General features: G+C 40.7%; 1 protein-coding gene across 5 annotated transcripts in view; it reads right to left on the bottom strand.

The window, feature by feature from the left end:
- Positions 1 to 16,325, bottom strand: part of PIP5K1C (phosphatidylinositol-4-phosphate 5-kinase type 1 gamma) — a 561,428-nt gene that overhangs the window by 429,379 nt on the left and 115,724 nt on the right. For all 5 annotated transcript variants that reach the window (XR_013272204.1, XM_077475680.1, XM_077475681.1 and 2 more), the window contains 2 exons: positions 5,709 to 5,839; positions 5,504 to 5,621 (listed from right to left, as the gene is read on the bottom strand). Coding sequence is in view for 4 of the 5 variants with exons in the window: in XM_077475680.1 (XP_077331806.1) it covers positions 5,504 to 5,621; positions 5,709 to 5,839 (249 nt within the window). In the remaining variant the exon portion in view is untranslated. The remainder of the gene's footprint in view (positions 1 to 5,503; positions 5,622 to 5,708; positions 5,840 to 16,325) is intronic.

Below are 16,325 nucleotides of genomic sequence, written 5' to 3'. Positions count from 1 at the left end.
ATTTTGAATTGCACAAGCTTACTTTTGACAAAGCCAAGCATTATATCGCGAGTGTCATAATGTGAAATATCACTTTAAAGTGGACCTAAACCTCCTTATACTTTAAAGCTAAGGAAGCGTTCATCTTACCTCTGTTTGATCTGCAGTTACCAAAGTGATCATTAGATGGTTGGTGTCAAATGATCACATATGCAGCGCCATGGCAACTGCCCACCAAACAAAGGCTAAGAGACGGCACCATCCTTAGCTATATAGGATAGGAGAGTTTAGTTCTGTTTCAAGTTTTATAGCAGCTACCGTGTTATCTGCCTGATCCCAGACAATGCACACTAAGAAATGTGTTTGAGATCAGGAAGTTGAGGCCATCAACTGTCAGACATCAGGTAACTCCTAACTCTCCATTTTGATCCTGAAAGGTTCCATTTAATGTCAGCTTAATGGTTCCTTAGTCCTCAGATGTGGATATTACAATTTGTTCTCTTCAGAAAGTCAGAAAATATGAACAAGGGTTCTCCAATATACTTAAAGAAATGCAATAAAAAAAAAAAATGAACAAATTAAGCTTCCAAAATCGGGGGTCTGCAACCTGTTGATTGCGATATACCAGTTGACCACAGGAAGCCAACCAGTAGATCGCGAACACATCCCTTCTTTGCCAGCCCTTCTGCATCCACTGCTCTTATCTTCACTGCAGAATGGAGAGCAGGAGGTAGCAGAGTACTGGATAGAGGGCAGGGATGGGACCTGTCTCAGGTAACTATTAAAGTTAACCAGCAGGTGATTGGTTTCTAGGACACCGGGCGGTCCTAGCAACCAATCACCAGCTTGCTGATATGCAAAGTTAACTCTGGCAGCTCTCGTTAGCACTCTCCATTCATTATTGTGCCGTCTACCACTCTCCACTCTGCTGTACACCCTTTGTAAGGTGGGAGAGTGCTACCTAAACACTGCGGTGTGTTTGTGAAGTGGGCAAAGGACACTGCTGGAGAGGGGACGATGACAGAGGACACTACTGTGAGGACAGAGAAACTAGAGTGGGGAGGTGATGTGAAGAGTGGCAGAGGACACTACTGAGGGCAGAGGGGGCAGAGGATACTACAGAGTACATTACTGGAAGGGGGGGGGGGGGGTGTATGAGGAGGGGTAGAGGATACTACAGTGACACACTGTGTGTTCTCCATGCTGTCTTTTTATTGGGGTACTTGATTTTTAATACTATTTTTTTTTAAAAGGAAGCCATCACTTTATCTTTGAGTTCCTTCATGTTTTCCAGGTAGATTTCAACCTCTGAAAGGTTGCCTAACATGTTCTAAAGTAGCGGTCTCCAAACTGTGGCCTGGGGGGAGGGGGCAGATGCAGCCCTTTGCTTGCTTTTATGTGGCCCTTGGGGCACTATTTTCATCCACCGATACCAACAATAGGACAGGATTCCCCCACTGACACCAACGATGGGGCACAATTCCTCCCACTGACATAAACAATGGGGCACAATTCCTCCCACTGACAAACAATGGGGCACAATTCCTCCCACTGGCATAAACAATGGGGCACAATTCCTCCCACTGACACCAACGATGAGGCATGGTTTATTCCCGCCGAGGTCATCTGATGTTTATAGCCTTCTCAGCATAGGTAACTCCACTGAATGGTGGCCTCAGATCATGCAGGAAAAGAAAAGCAAATGGCAAATAAAGTGCTTTGTTGTCTGCCACATCCAAATTTCACAATGGAAAGAAAGAGGGGTTCCCCTGAGTGGACTTTATAGGCAACACAAAATAAAAAAAAAATTAAATGGAGTAATATCAAAGTATTATAGTAAAACAATTATTTATTGAGAATTACACATGATAAAAAATAGAACATTGATTTTCTGATGATGATGTTGTTTTACCCCTTAGGCACAGGGAAGGGAAAAAGAGGGGTACAACAAAAAAAAGTAACTGACCAACACAATTTAGGTGGCGAATTGACACCAAGGGTGACACATCAACCAGGATCAGAAATGCTCAGAGTATCTAGGAACACAATAGAAGCGTAATATTATAGCTAACCAAGCAAGATCAATGCTAGGAATAAAGTCAATCAAGTAAGAAGGTCATGATAGAAAGGCTAATCGCTCACAGAGTACAAAGTTCAATAAGAATACCTGAATGGTAACAAGCAGCATATGTCTGTATCCTGACTCCCGTAGGGTCCTCACGCCGCCAAATGCGGATGATTTATACCATCCATCCGGTGACAACACCAGATGCGGACGCATAGGCGCGTTGCGCACACACTATCCACTACATCCGCACACTCGTGCGCCTCCGCTGGGTCCAGATGGTTCTCTGTGTTCTTTTACTTTGTTGGTAAAAGTGAAAACTTTAGCACCTATAAAAAAATTGTCTAAATGGCTTATTATAAATATGCCGAAACGCGTTGGGTGTAAGGAGAATGTATCATACCAATGTTTGATATGGTAATATTCACTGACTATGTTTAAATAAATCAATGTTCTATTTTTTATCATGTGTAATTCTCAATAATTATTTTACTATATTACTTTGATATTACTCCATTCAATTTTTTTTTACATTTTGTGTTGCCTATAAAGTCTACTCAGGGGAACCCCTCTTTCTTTCCTCAGATCATGTAGGGTTTAGGAATTTGTTATTGGTGGAGGACCTTTTTACTGTACCCCTTTGTATGTGGAAATTGCACTCGATCTACAACTCTGAATCTTTAATGACCTACTGAAAATGACTTTTTTTCTGTGTGTTTATGTGAATGCGCTGCACTTATATTTATAATAAGCCATTTAGACAATTTTTTTATAGGTGCTAAAGTTTTCACTTTTACCAACAAAGTAAAAGAACACGGAGAACCATCTGGACCCAGCGGAGGCACACGAGTGTGCGGATGTAGTGGATAGTGCATGCGCAACGCGCCTATGCGTCCGCATCTGGTGTTGTCACCGGATGGATGGTATAAATCAGCCGCATTTGGCGGCGTGAGGACGCTGCGGGAGTCAGGATACAGACATATGCTGCTTGTTACCATTCAGGTATTCTTATTGAACTTTGTACTCTGAGCGATTAGCCTTTCTATCATGACCTTCTTACTTGATTGACTTTATTCCTAGCATTGATCTTGCTTGGTTAGCTATAATATTACGCTTCTATTGTGTTCCTAGATACTCTGAGCATTTCTGATCCTGGTTGATGTGTCACCCTTGGTGTCAATTCGCCCCCTAAATTGTGTTTCTAAGTTACTTTTTTTGTTGTACCCCTCTTTTTCCCTTCCCTGTGCCTAAGGGGTAAAACATCATCCCCTTGATTTAGGGTATGGTTTATTGGGATATTGAAATATATTTTTTTATATATACATAGACATTTTTTCAATCTTTCTCCCCCTTTTTAGCTGGTCTTTTTTTATTCCATCTATGGCCACTTTTGGCACACGGCTCGTTTGATGAGGCAGTCCATGTAGATGTCTCGGCAGTTTCTGGTCTCTTTGTTTTTAGAAACACGGGTAGGCACTGACATTCCCATAGTGAAGACGCAATCACATGATAATCATTGTATATTGTTGATGTAATTGTTGTAACTTTGTGATGTCAATTAATTTGTGGATTTGTTGTGTATTTTCTTATTAGAAGGCGCTACATATCGCGAACGACCAGCATCCCCTGAGGAAGCCCGATTTGAGGGCGAATCACGTTGGGAAGCTTGTCATCTACTGCTGTGTTGTTTGAGCTGTAAAACATTAGGCATTTAGCCATAATCTGTACCCCCTTTCCTTTGTCTATTTGGTTTTATGGAATATATGTATTTGTATTCTATTTTTCCAATTAAGGAATAGTTTTTATATATTGATTACTTTTCATCTGACTCCGCACCTATAAAGTCCCGTTCTCCATGTTCTTTCACTCTAATTTGGGGATGTGGTGCCAATAAATAAGTTGGTACGCTCCTGGTCACAATATTCTGTTTTACCAACAAAGTTTCAGCAGAGAAGCTGTGCAAAGATTTTTGCACTGACTAAATCTAGAAGATAAGCTAGAGAAGTGTTGCTTAAATTAAGTCTTAAACCCAAAAGCAAACATTGATTATTATTGCAATTTACCAAATCTTAGATGTGGTGGCTGCATTTGTTTTCTTTTTTTAGGCGCAATTTCTTTTATTTTCACCTGATGTTCATGCCAGATGCAATAGTTTGATGGTTGAGACAAACCATTCAACAATGAAAGGAGTGCTTACAATGATCAGCTTTATTTATGTTAGACCTTTATACTAAAAAAGGGACAAAACTGTTGCTGTAATTGCCTAAATAGTGTTAGCTGGATTTTGGCTTTTTATTTAGTGTATCTAAATCGGCTAGAACAGGGGTCTCAAACTGGCGGCCCTCCAGCTGTTGCAAAACTACAAGTCCCATCATGCCTCTGCCTTTGGGAGTCATGCTCTTAACTGTCAGCCCTGCAATGCCTCATGAGACTTGTAGTTTTGCAACAGCTGGAGGGCCGCCAGTTTGAGACTCCTGGGCTAGAACATCTACAGTATTTGCCGGCGTATAAGACGACTGGGCGTATAAGATGACCCCCAACTTTTCCAGTTAAAATATAGTGTTTGGGATATACTCTCCATATAAGACTACCCCTCTGGTACTGTACTGTAGATACTGCTGTACTGTAGATACTGGTGCACTGTATGTAAAGGTATACCGGTAGATATTTTACTGGTACTGTATGTGGTATAACAGCCACCTTACCAGCGATTTGCTGGTTGCTTTAAACAAATGATAGTCTGGTCAGCTCTCCCTGCCTGCCCAGCCCTCCCTGTCTCCAAGACTAATGCAAAACATGCCCCTTTCACTTTTCTGGCCCGCCCTTGTATCCTATTACCGTACATCTGCCTCTCAGAACTAGCACATGCGCGCCTGCTCCTCTTCGCTCCAGTCCTCAGGAGCGAAAGCTCGTCAGAGAAGAGGTATGGTAATAGAATAGAAGGGCGGGCCAGACGGTTGAAAGAGGCATGTTTTGCATTGTTTTGCCGCTGTATGTCTTTTTTTTTTTTTTCGGCATCCCAGACGCCTGCAGCTTGTAGCTTGCATACAGGGCGGATGCGATGGCGGCCGCTGCATTTTGGAGCTCCCTCCACGGCGATCGCAGAAGTTTCCAGTCCACCCTATAAGACTACCCCCGGCGTATAAGACGACCCCCGACTTTTGAGAAGATTTTAATGGGTTAAAAAGTCGTCTTATACGCCGGAAAATACGGTAATAATACTTGCAGATTAACAATGCTGCTATCCAAATGTGTCTCTGTTACTCCTCCATCCAGAGTGTAGACACTCTAATACAGAAAGTGTGTTACTGGCAAGATCACCAACTGAAAGCAGAGAGAAAAAAAAAGACAAAGAAAAAAACAAATGCAGCCACCACATCCAATGAATGGTAAGCTGCAATATATCATATTTTGCTTTTGGGTTTAACACTGCTTTAACAGTTCTTTAAAGGTACTCACAAGATAGTCATCAGGGCGAATCCCAAAAAGTTCTCGAAAATATCTGAAGGCGACAGGAGCATAAGTCTTAAAGCGAAAGTCTGGATAATGATGAGCAGGTGTTAGATTACTTCCTTCGCTGCAAATAATGATAGAAAAAAAAAAAGTTAAAATTTACCAAGAGGCATTGCAAAATATGTTGAAAATTGAACCATTTAATTCTTACCTTGGAAAGAAGATACTTTCCACAACATAAAAATCCTGCATCAGAACATCCCTTTCTGGTTTGGAAGTTAAGTTTCCAACAGTATATCCAATACCCAGCTGGATGGCACCTTTTAAAGTTGACGATGTTGTCTGTGAAGACAAGACCCACAACAAAGTGTTTTTCTTTTGCCAGCTTCAATTGAGCTTTTCACAATTTGATCATATTATTTATTATATTGATATTCTATTGCACTCTACAAATAGACTTCTTTATAGGCAAAGGCAAATAAAGCATTTAAATACAAGCATTGAACTTTACTTATTTGGCCCCTTTCTGTCTGCTAAGCATACCGTTAAAAGCTTTAGCTACAGGAGGGCATATGCTCGCAGCAGACAAAGATGGCTACTACCCCATTTCCTCCCAAAATAAGCCCTACCCCAAAAATCAAACCTAGTGTGAGCTTCTGGGAGGGCTGCAATATAAGCCTTACCCCGAAAATAAGCCCTAGTTAAAGTCCTTGCAAAATCAAATCATTCGTTCTATAAAGAGATTATATAATGTGCAGTGTGTCTCCTTGTGTAAATTTATTGTAGAAATTACCTTATTTACAGTACCGCTGGGTGCTCCCTCTGCAGCGCTCGGAGCAGGCCGATGTCAGCAGGGATCTTGGCCCCTCCCTCTGTAGTATTCGGCATGGGGCTGAAGAAACCCCCGCGGGTCTCTTGAGCACCCATTGGCACTGTAAATGAGGCATTTTCCCCAATAAAGTTACACAAGGAAACACACTGGACATTATATAATCTTTACTTGTTTTTACAAGGCCTTTAACTAGGGTTTATTTTTGGAATTACAGAATTTCACAAAGCCGATGGGAAGAAACCTTTTGGTACATATCATAAATAAATAAGACATGCCCTGAAAATAAGCCCTAGTGTGTTTTTTGTAGCCAAAATTAATATAAGGCCTGGTTTTATTTTCAAGGAAACACGCCAATGGTGGACCATGCTTTAACAGGTAGAGGCTTCTCCAAAATGGCACTGGACTCATCTAAAGTTAGATGCCCACCAACCCTTTAGACCAGGAGGCATTTTCATCCCAGAAGGGGACTCTTCTTATTTGTCTCACCACTGACAGATGCAGCCAGACCTATGTTTAATCTTATGTCAAACCATATAGTTGGACACATCTCAGTATTTTATTTTTTTATATTCATTCCTGAACCCCAGTTAATTTAATCCTTATTTAATAGTTCACATTAACTCTGCAGCTCTCCCTATGTATTTGCACAGGTTTTACATATCTGTCTTGGTCCATTGCAAAATTCAACTAAACACTTAACACACGGTGGTTTTAAACTAGGGGTGTTGCATTCACCCATATACTTGGATAACTATCCATTATGATGATACTCCATTTACTTTAAAGTTACTTTAAAAGTTACTTTAAAAGTTCATGGCCTACCGTATATTCTATTTTTAGAAGGCTAAAACATTTTAATATTTATTTTATCGTCAAATTGACATGGCATGTCTACAGGTAACTCGTTTTAAAACACACCTCTACCAGTAAATATATTAGTGTCCATATACTCAAAACAAGATAAATAATGCCTCGTCCAAACAAACACAAAGAAATAAATAGGGATTCTGTCTGGAAAACAGGTTTCCAGTCCCTACAATGGTGGACTATAACCGCAGCATGATGGAGAAACAGATAAAATAAATATCAGTATCCATTTACCTTCTATCTTTCAAGTCACAGCTTAAACTAAAACAAAGAGGGGCACTAATAGCCTTTAAAAAAAAATCAACATTTTCATTGCAAAAAAGCAGACTGCAGACCCAAACTGGCAATACTTGTTAGAAGGCATACTTCAAAATGCTATCACTTTCCTTACCCATTACACTCCCAATTCTCTTCAAGAACAATTTTTCTCAAATTTCCTTGCTGAACCAATGATCCACTGAACTACATTTCCTTCCTGAACCAACGATCATATGTGGGGACGCCAATCTTATTAAGCCTAAATGAGAGATAAATCTCCTCTTGGGCATGCAATTGGTTCTATCGACATCAAAACGTTTAACCTGTTACCTCAGGATAATCTTGTAGATTCCTTGCGAGAGCTCTACCCTTTAATTAAAGGCTACATGCGCTAATCCTACCACAGCAAGCTACAATTCAGATTTAGCTTTTTTTTTGTGCATCAGGGCATCCTACCAAATGCTTCTTCAGCTCAAATTTAGTCTGGTTCTTGGTCTGATCACGACTCCGTTATTTCTTGTTTTTCATTGATTGTCATCCCATGGATGTTAAATGATTCTCTATTTGCAGTACAGGAAATTCTAGAACATATTAAAACCAGAATGGACAAATGCTTTTTGCTAAACACCCACACAGTGGAATAACTGAGGCCTAAAAAAGCAGAGGTCAGATTTTAAAAGTTTTTTGCAAGAAGTTAGAGTTTGTCCTCGTCTTCTATAACTTTCACATGCTTAAAAAAAATAACAGACTTTAGGATTGGCTTTGAAAAATAAAGTGGTACACAAATTCCAAAAGGTCTAAGCAGAGATTATATTCCAAAAGGAAGACTGTCTATTAGTGAACAAATGAAAAGGTTTTAGACCTATTCACACTCCGATCAGGCTCAAAATGAGGACTAGGCAGGGAGCAAGTAACCCTTCATTAACCACTTAAGGACCGCCGCATGGCAATGTACGTCGGCGCAATGGCACCGACAGGCACAAGCACGTACATGTACGTGCTCGCCTTCCAGCGGGTGGGGGGTCTGATCGGACCCCCTCCCGCTGGATGCGGCGGTCCGTTTCACTGCAGGAGTGATCCGGGATGAGGGGATGGCCGTTGGTTTCTGGCCATCCCCTCTCGATCGCTCCTGGCGAATGAGAAGCTTCCCCTGCTGTGTATAGTAAACACAGGCAGGGAGGAAGTAATGTAATTCTCCTCGGGGCGGTCTTATTGACCGGACTACGAGGAGAACAGAGAAAGTAAGTGTGCACCAACACTACACTGACATGTAGGTACACATAGGCACACAAACCCCCCCACCCCGATCACCCCCCCCCCCCTCCCAGGTCACAGTGTCAATGATTGCAGTGATCATTTATTTACTGATCACTGCATTTAGTGTCAGTTGTGACAGTAAAAACTGTCAGGGCAGTTAGTGTTAGGTCCAGGGTAGCCCCCTACCCCCCAATAAAGGTTTAACCCCCTGATTGCCCCTAGAGTTAACCCTTTCACCCTCTTTTGCCAGTGTCACTAAGCAATCGTTTTTCTGATCGCTGCATTAGTGTCACTGGTACCGCTAAGTAGCTAGTTATTTTTTTTAGGTTCACCGCCAGGTTTTTATAGCGCTAGGTACCCCCCATATACTACCCAATAACGGTTTTAACCCCCTGATTGCCCCTAGTTAACCCTTTCACCCCCTTTTGCCAGTGTCACTAAGCAATCGTTTTTCTGACCGCTGCATTAGTGTCACTAGTGCCGCTAGGTAGCTAGTTATTTTTTTAGGTTCACTGCCAGGTTTTTATAGCGCTAGGTACCCCCATATACTACCCAATAATGGTTTTAACCCCCTGATTGCCCCTAATTAACCCTTTCACCAGCGATCACTGTATAAGTGCCACTGGTGACGCTGGTTAGCCAGTTAGTTATTTAGGTTCCCCGTCAGGTTTTTATATAGCGCCAGGGACCCCATATACTACTTAATAAAGATTTGAACCTCCTGATTGCCCCTAGTTAACCCTTTCACCAGTGATCACCGTATAAGTGTTACGGGTGACTCTGGTTAGTTAGTTTGCTTTTTATAGCATCAGGGCACCCACCATTTATTACCCAATAAGGTTTAACCCCCTGATCACCCGGCGGGTGATATCAATTAGGTTTTAGGGTCAGGGTCTGCGTTGCCCCAGGCAGCGCTAGGTTAGTGCCAGTACCGCTAACACCCACGCGCAAAGCATAAACCTCCCGTAGTGGTATAGAATCTGAACAGATCAATATCTCATCAGATCTATACTAGCGTCCCCAGCAGTTTAGGGTTCCAAAAAAAACGCATTGTTAGCGGGATCAGCCCAGATACCTGCTGGCACCTGCGTTTAGCCCCTCTGCCCAGCCCACCCAAGTGCAGTATCGATCGATCACTGTCACTTACAAAACACTAAACACATAACTGCAGCGTTCGCAGAGTCAGGCCTGATCCCTGCGATCGCTAACAGTTTTTTTTGGTAGCGTTTTATATTTAAATCTGGAAGGCAGTACTTGGTTTTCGGGGTCCCGTACGTGGCTAGGTTCCCAAAAAGTCCCCCACTGTGGTATCCCAGTACTCGGGAGAAGCAGCAGAATTTATTTTGGGGTGTAATTTCACTTATGCCCATAGCATGTGTGAGCAATATATCATTTAGTGACAACTTTGTGCAAAAAAAAAAATTGTAATATTCCTGCAACTTGTGGCAAAATATAAAATATTTCATGGACTCAACATGCCTCTCAGTAAATAGCTTGGGGTGTCCACTTTACAAAATGAGGTCATTTGGGGGGGTTTTGTGCTATTTTGGCATTTTATGGCCTTCGCAACTGTGATAGGTAGTGAGGAGTGAAATCAAAAATTTGCATCCTTAGAAATCCTGAAGGCAGTGATTGGTTTTCGGGGTACTCAGGAGAAGCAGCAGAATATATTTTGGGGTGCAATTCCACATATAACTATGGCATGTGTGAGCAATATATCATTTAGTGACAACTGTTTGTAAACTTTTTTTTTTTGTGTCATTATTCAATCACTTGGGACAAAAAAAAATATTCAATGGGCTCAACATGCCCCTCAGCAATTTCCTTGGGGTGTCTACTTTCCAAAATGGGGTGATTTGTGGGGGGGGGGGGGTTGTACTGCCCTGCCATTTTAGCACCTCAAGAAATGAGATAGGCAGTCATAAATTAAAAGCTGTGTAAATTCCAGAAAATGTACTAATGTTTGTAGACGCTATAACTTTTGCGCAAACCAATAAATATACGCTTATTGACATTTTTTTTACTAAAGACATGTGGCTGAATAAATTTTGCCCTAAATGTATGACTAAAATTTAGTTTATTCGATTTTTCTTATAACAAAATGTAGAAAATATCTTTTTTTCACAAAATTTTCTGCCTTTTTCCATTTATATCGCAAAAAAGAAAAATCGCAGAGGCAATTTAAATACCATCAAAAGAAAGCTCTATTTGTGGGAAGAAAAGGACACAAATTTCGTTTGGGTACAACATTGCATGACCGCGCAATTACCAGTTAAAGCAGTGCAGTGCAAAATTGTAAAAAGACCTCTGGTCCTTAGGCTGACAATTGGTCCGGGGCTAAGTGGTTAAAAATTTAAATCTTGGCAGAGTTCAAGATGCATTTAGCCAGCCCCCCTTAGCGCCAACCTACGCACATACGCAGCCTCAGCTTTAAGGGGTTATACCTTAAACCATTAAAGCTCCACCCCCTCCCACCTCCTTATGCCGTTCTTCTGAGGCTATCCCACCGGGAGACCCGAGCCACGATCCGGCTAGAGTGAGACTGAAACAAAGCCTGAGGCGGCTTTGTTCCAGTCTCCTATTTAAAAACACGGAAGCGACGTCACAACATCACTTCCGGCTTCCTCGGCTGCCAATGGTGCCAGTTTTTTAAAAATTGTGTTCAGAATTGCGGTTTTTGGCAATCTGAATACTTTGAAGTGTAAAGGAAGGATGGCGGGTCTTTTAGACCAACCATCCCCCCATAAAGAGTACCTGTCACCACCTATTACTGTCACAAGAGATGTTTACATTCCTTGTGATAGCAAAAAAAGTGATCAGATTTTTTTTTTTTTAAAGTGACAAATGTAAACAAATTAAAATAAATAAAATAAGAACTTTTTTTTTTAAAGTGCCCCCGTAAGCTCGAGCACCAAAGAAACTGCGTGCGTAAGCTGCACCCACATATGTAAACGGTGTTCAAATCACACATGTGAAGTATTGCCACGATCGTTAGAGCAAAATACATTTTAGCAAAAGACCTTCTCTGTAACTCTAACCTGGTAACCGTCCATTTTTTTTTAAAAAGCATCGCCTATGGAGATTTTTAGGTACCATAGTTTGTTGCCATTCCACAAGTGTGCGCAATTTCAAAGCAAGACATGTTGAGTATCTATTTACTCGGTGTAACATCTTTCACATTATACAAAAAAGTGGGCTAACTTTACTGTTTATTTTTTTAATTCACAAAAGTGTATTTTTTCCCCCAAAAAAAGTGCTTTTAAAAGACTTCTGAGCAAATATCGTGAGACATAAAATATTGCAACGATCACCATTTTATTATCTAGGGTCTAGGGTCTCTGCTATATATATATCTCTATCTATCTAGATAGATAGATAGATAGATAGATAGATACATATACATATACACATACATTTCAACCTCCAAGCCTCACCAAGTGGGAAAGGGACCTGAACTGCCACTTTACCGCCAACCAAAAACAACACATTCTCAAATTCACACATAAATCCTCCCTATGCATCAAAATTCAGGAGACACATTACAAGATCCTGACATGCTGGTACAGGACCCCAGCTCTATTACACAAAATATTTCCTACAACGCCTGATTTTTTCTGGTGCTGCCAAAAGGGAAAAGGCACCCTAATTCCCCTTTTTTTGGTCCTCTTGCTGAATCCAACTTCAAATAGTTCAAAAATTTACAGACCGCATAGCCCGAATGACCCGGCATACTTCCTCCTACATGCCAATGATACCCCCGCACGTGTTTACAAATAAATCAGTTATACGCCACTTACTAGACTACAACATACACAAAGATAACAATATATAATGGGCGGAAGCAGAGAACCATATTCGTAAAGCTACCCCCCCCCCCTTACCTGTATAATTCCTTATATGCCCCCCTTTTTTTCCTCTCTTCTCCACACTTTAGGGCACAGGGCACTGCCCACTTTCCAACTATCTCTATTTTTCTATTGCTGTCATATATTTCGAAAAAAGAAAGGGAATTGGGCCCACAGAGTTATGGTATTCAGATTTACCACATTTAGCAACATGAGCCAACCAGGTTGATAGAAGGACCTCCAACAGATCACATCGGGGGAAGCCCAATGAGGAGGCCTGAACAAAACACGATCATATCTATTTTATCTCTAAATATATAACTACTTGGAAAAAGGATGTTTCTTACATAAATTCTACCAATGTTTTGTACTCTTTACACATGTACCTTCATATGTACCAATGTTACTTTGACTAATTGTTATCGTGGTCTCTGTGGACCAGTTTCCTGATATAAATAAAAAAAATTGTATTATATTATAATTATTTATATATAATATGTTTGGGGGTTCTAAGTAATTTTCTAGCAAAAAAAATATGGATTTTAACCTACAAATAGTCTTGAGGTAGCGCCAGGGTCCCTATTCTTATCTATATATCAACGGATTTTAACCTGTAAGCAACAAACGTCAGAAACAGGAAAAAAAAAATGTCTTAAAGCGATACTAAGGGTTCCTTTTAAAAAAAAAAAAAATTACAAACATGTCATACTTACCTCCACTGTGCAGCTCGTTTTGCACAGAGTGGCCCCAATATTGCTCTTCTGGGTTCCCTCGAGGGCTCTCTCGGCCCCTCCCCGCATTAGATAACCCCCTGGGAGGCGCGCTCCCAAGTCCAGCATTCGGCGTCCGTAGACGCCAAATGCAGGACTCTGCCCCGCCCCCTGGTAGCCACATCATTGGATTTGATTGACAGCAGCGGGAGCAAATGACTGTGCTGCTATCTATCCAGTCAACAGCCAAGAGACGGTGCGCCCCTGTGGGACAAGTTTGAGGGTTCAGGTAAGTAAAATGGGGGAGGTCTGGAGGGCCGGTCACTGGCAAGTGTTTTTTCACCTTTATGCATAGGATGCATTAAGGTGAAAAAACACTTACCTTTCCAACCCCTTTAAGCATGAAAGGGATAATAGAAGAGGAAAAGACACAAATGTTGCAAATCAATAAACTCCTAGAGGAGAGCACAAATGAATTAGATCCACTTAAAGAGAGAACCAGAATATGTACCGCACAATGAATTAAGAAAAGAAGTGGAAAGGACTAGAAAAAAATCTAAGGATGACTAAGCAAACTAAATTCAGGAGGGATCTTGAGGACTGGACACGAGAAGATAGATCTTAATTTGATCTTACTAATAGGAGAGGGAAAGGTCGATCACGCCGTAGATATAAGACACCTAATTTGGATCAAACTCCTTCAACAAGAAGTGGTGAGGAGGAACCTTAGAAGTCGGTGACTTTTGTTAGAGAAAGAAGGAGGCGGGACCGCTATGGAAGAAGGACCTCTAGAAAGAGGTCCTCAAGAAAATGGATCAAAAACAAGGAAACCAAAGAGGAAAAGAATACGAAGACGGAACAAAATCAGATTAAAGGAGAGATTAACGAGATCCTCAAGAAACAGACACTATTAGAGATGAATGAGGATGAAAGAAGACGAGCTAACAATGGGGACCTTAAAATAATTAATCTCTCTGGTTTCCAATAACAATATATTAAGCTTTTAAAAAAAGGACTGTCATTTTCACCCAACACCATGTCTGAATTTGAGGTATTTAAAGATCTTAATCTCTTCCTTAGAAAGATATTTTACAGAACATTCTTTGAAGATTCAACCAAAACAAAGCAGTGTTGGAGATGTTATGTCCACACAAGAACACAAAGGCTATTGGTGATCTTGTGGAACTCCTGGAGGAGAAGATTGGAGGAGAGATGTGAACTTGAAAATAAAATCTACAAAGATGCTGTCACTAAGCAGCAACAAATGGATAAGCATCTTCCTGAATCTCATACACTTGGATCTCAAGAAAATGAATTGGAGCATACAGTCTCCCGACAATCTGAATGGAGAAGAAAGTAGAGCTAATAGAACGAAAGAGTGATGCAAGCATAGTAATAAAAAACAGTGATAAAGAGGGGAGTATCGTCATTATGAATGATGAAGACCACGTGGAGGAAACCGAGAGACAACGTAAAGATGAATCTACATATGAATCTAAATGAATCTACATATATGAGACTAATAATCCCTTGCCTGACCTGATTTCCGAGCTTAAATTACAAACTAATACTTGCAGAAGAGGTGGACCTGAAAAAGGGGGCCTGAAACCAGTCTTCTACTATTTGGAGAAATGTCATTCCTGATGGGGACCCAAAATTAATTCATAGTAGACCTTTTTGAGTTTATTCTAGAGAATACTTCCAATTCAATGGAAAATTCTACCACCAAAAAAGAGGGACTTCAATGGGTGCACCAGCATATGCCTGCATCAACCTCAGTCTTTGGACAGAGGAACTGGTGTATCCATTGGCCTGATTTCGTGCCAAAGGCTAGAACTTGGGCTAGTTATATTGATGATGTATCAATGATCTGGACAGGGTCAATTGAAGAACTACATGAATGTATCCAGGAACTCAATAGGAATGAAAGAAATGTTAATCTTTATAGTATCATCAAACTCAAATCCCTTTCCTCGACTTGAAGATCAGTATAAAAAATGTATTTCTTATCACATCTACGTTTCATGAAAGAAACTGCAGCAAATACCCTTCTGCATGCGACCAGCCATCATCCTGAATCTCTGAAACAAGAAATTCCAGTTGGCCAGTTCCTGAGAATTAGAAGAAACTGCAGTGATATAGCACAGTTCAAAAAGGAAGCAAATTGCCTTTTTATGCATTTCAGAGAGAGAGGGTATTCTCATTGAATCTTACGAAGGGCTAAGAAAAGGGCACATGACACAGAAAGAAAACTACTACAAACCAGTAACACAAAAAAAGGAAAATTAAGTTACATCTAAGTGTGAACAGATTAGGTATATCACAAAGTATGGGACACAATGGAAAGAAGTCATAGGGAATTCTGAGTAAACATTGGCATATACTTACAGCTAATACCCAACTGGCTAAGATAATAGAGCCTTCTCCCCAAATAGGGGCTATAAGAACCAATAATCTTAAGGACGTCTCTGTACATTCTGAATTCCTAAAAACTCCAGCTACCAAGAAATCTTCAAAAACAACAGGAATGTACCCTTGCAGACACTGCAGCATCTCTCCCTTTGTAGAGAAGACTAAAGAATTCAATAATGCAGAGGCGACCAAATCCTATGAAATCAGAAATGTTATCAACAGAGAAAGTTATCTATATGCTTATATCTCCATGCCATAGAACGTATATAGGAAGGACAAAAAGACCCCCAAGAGTGCGTATCAGTGAACATATTCAAGCCTTTAGGAAGAAAGAGAAGGAACTGGAATCCAATGTGGACCGTAAGCTCAACACAATGGTACAACACTTTAGGGAACAACATAAGAGAAAACCAGAGGGTTTGACAGTGAAGGGCATAATAGCCTTAAAGCTCCCACAAAGGTGCGGAGATTCTAATAGAATCCTCCAACAGATTAAAAAACACTGGATTTTTGAACTAGGTACACTTTTTCCAAAAGGAATAAACCATGAATTACATTTTGGTATCTTCCTGGAAAAATTAACATCTCTGGGAAGGCTCATGACCAAATAGACCCCTATATTGAGGTTCAAATCTATATTCTGAAAA

The sequence above is a fragment of the Lithobates pipiens genome, unplaced genomic scaffold, assembly GCF_037356315.1.
Source record: "Lithobates pipiens isolate NorthernLeopardFrog02 unplaced genomic scaffold, aLitPip1_a1.2 Scaffold_13, whole genome shotgun sequence".
NCBI classification, from domain to species: domain Eukaryota; kingdom Metazoa; phylum Chordata; class Amphibia; order Anura; family Ranidae; genus Lithobates; species Lithobates pipiens.
The sequence above is the reverse complement of the archived record's forward strand: the minus strand, read 5'-3'. Positions and strand labels throughout refer to the sequence as shown.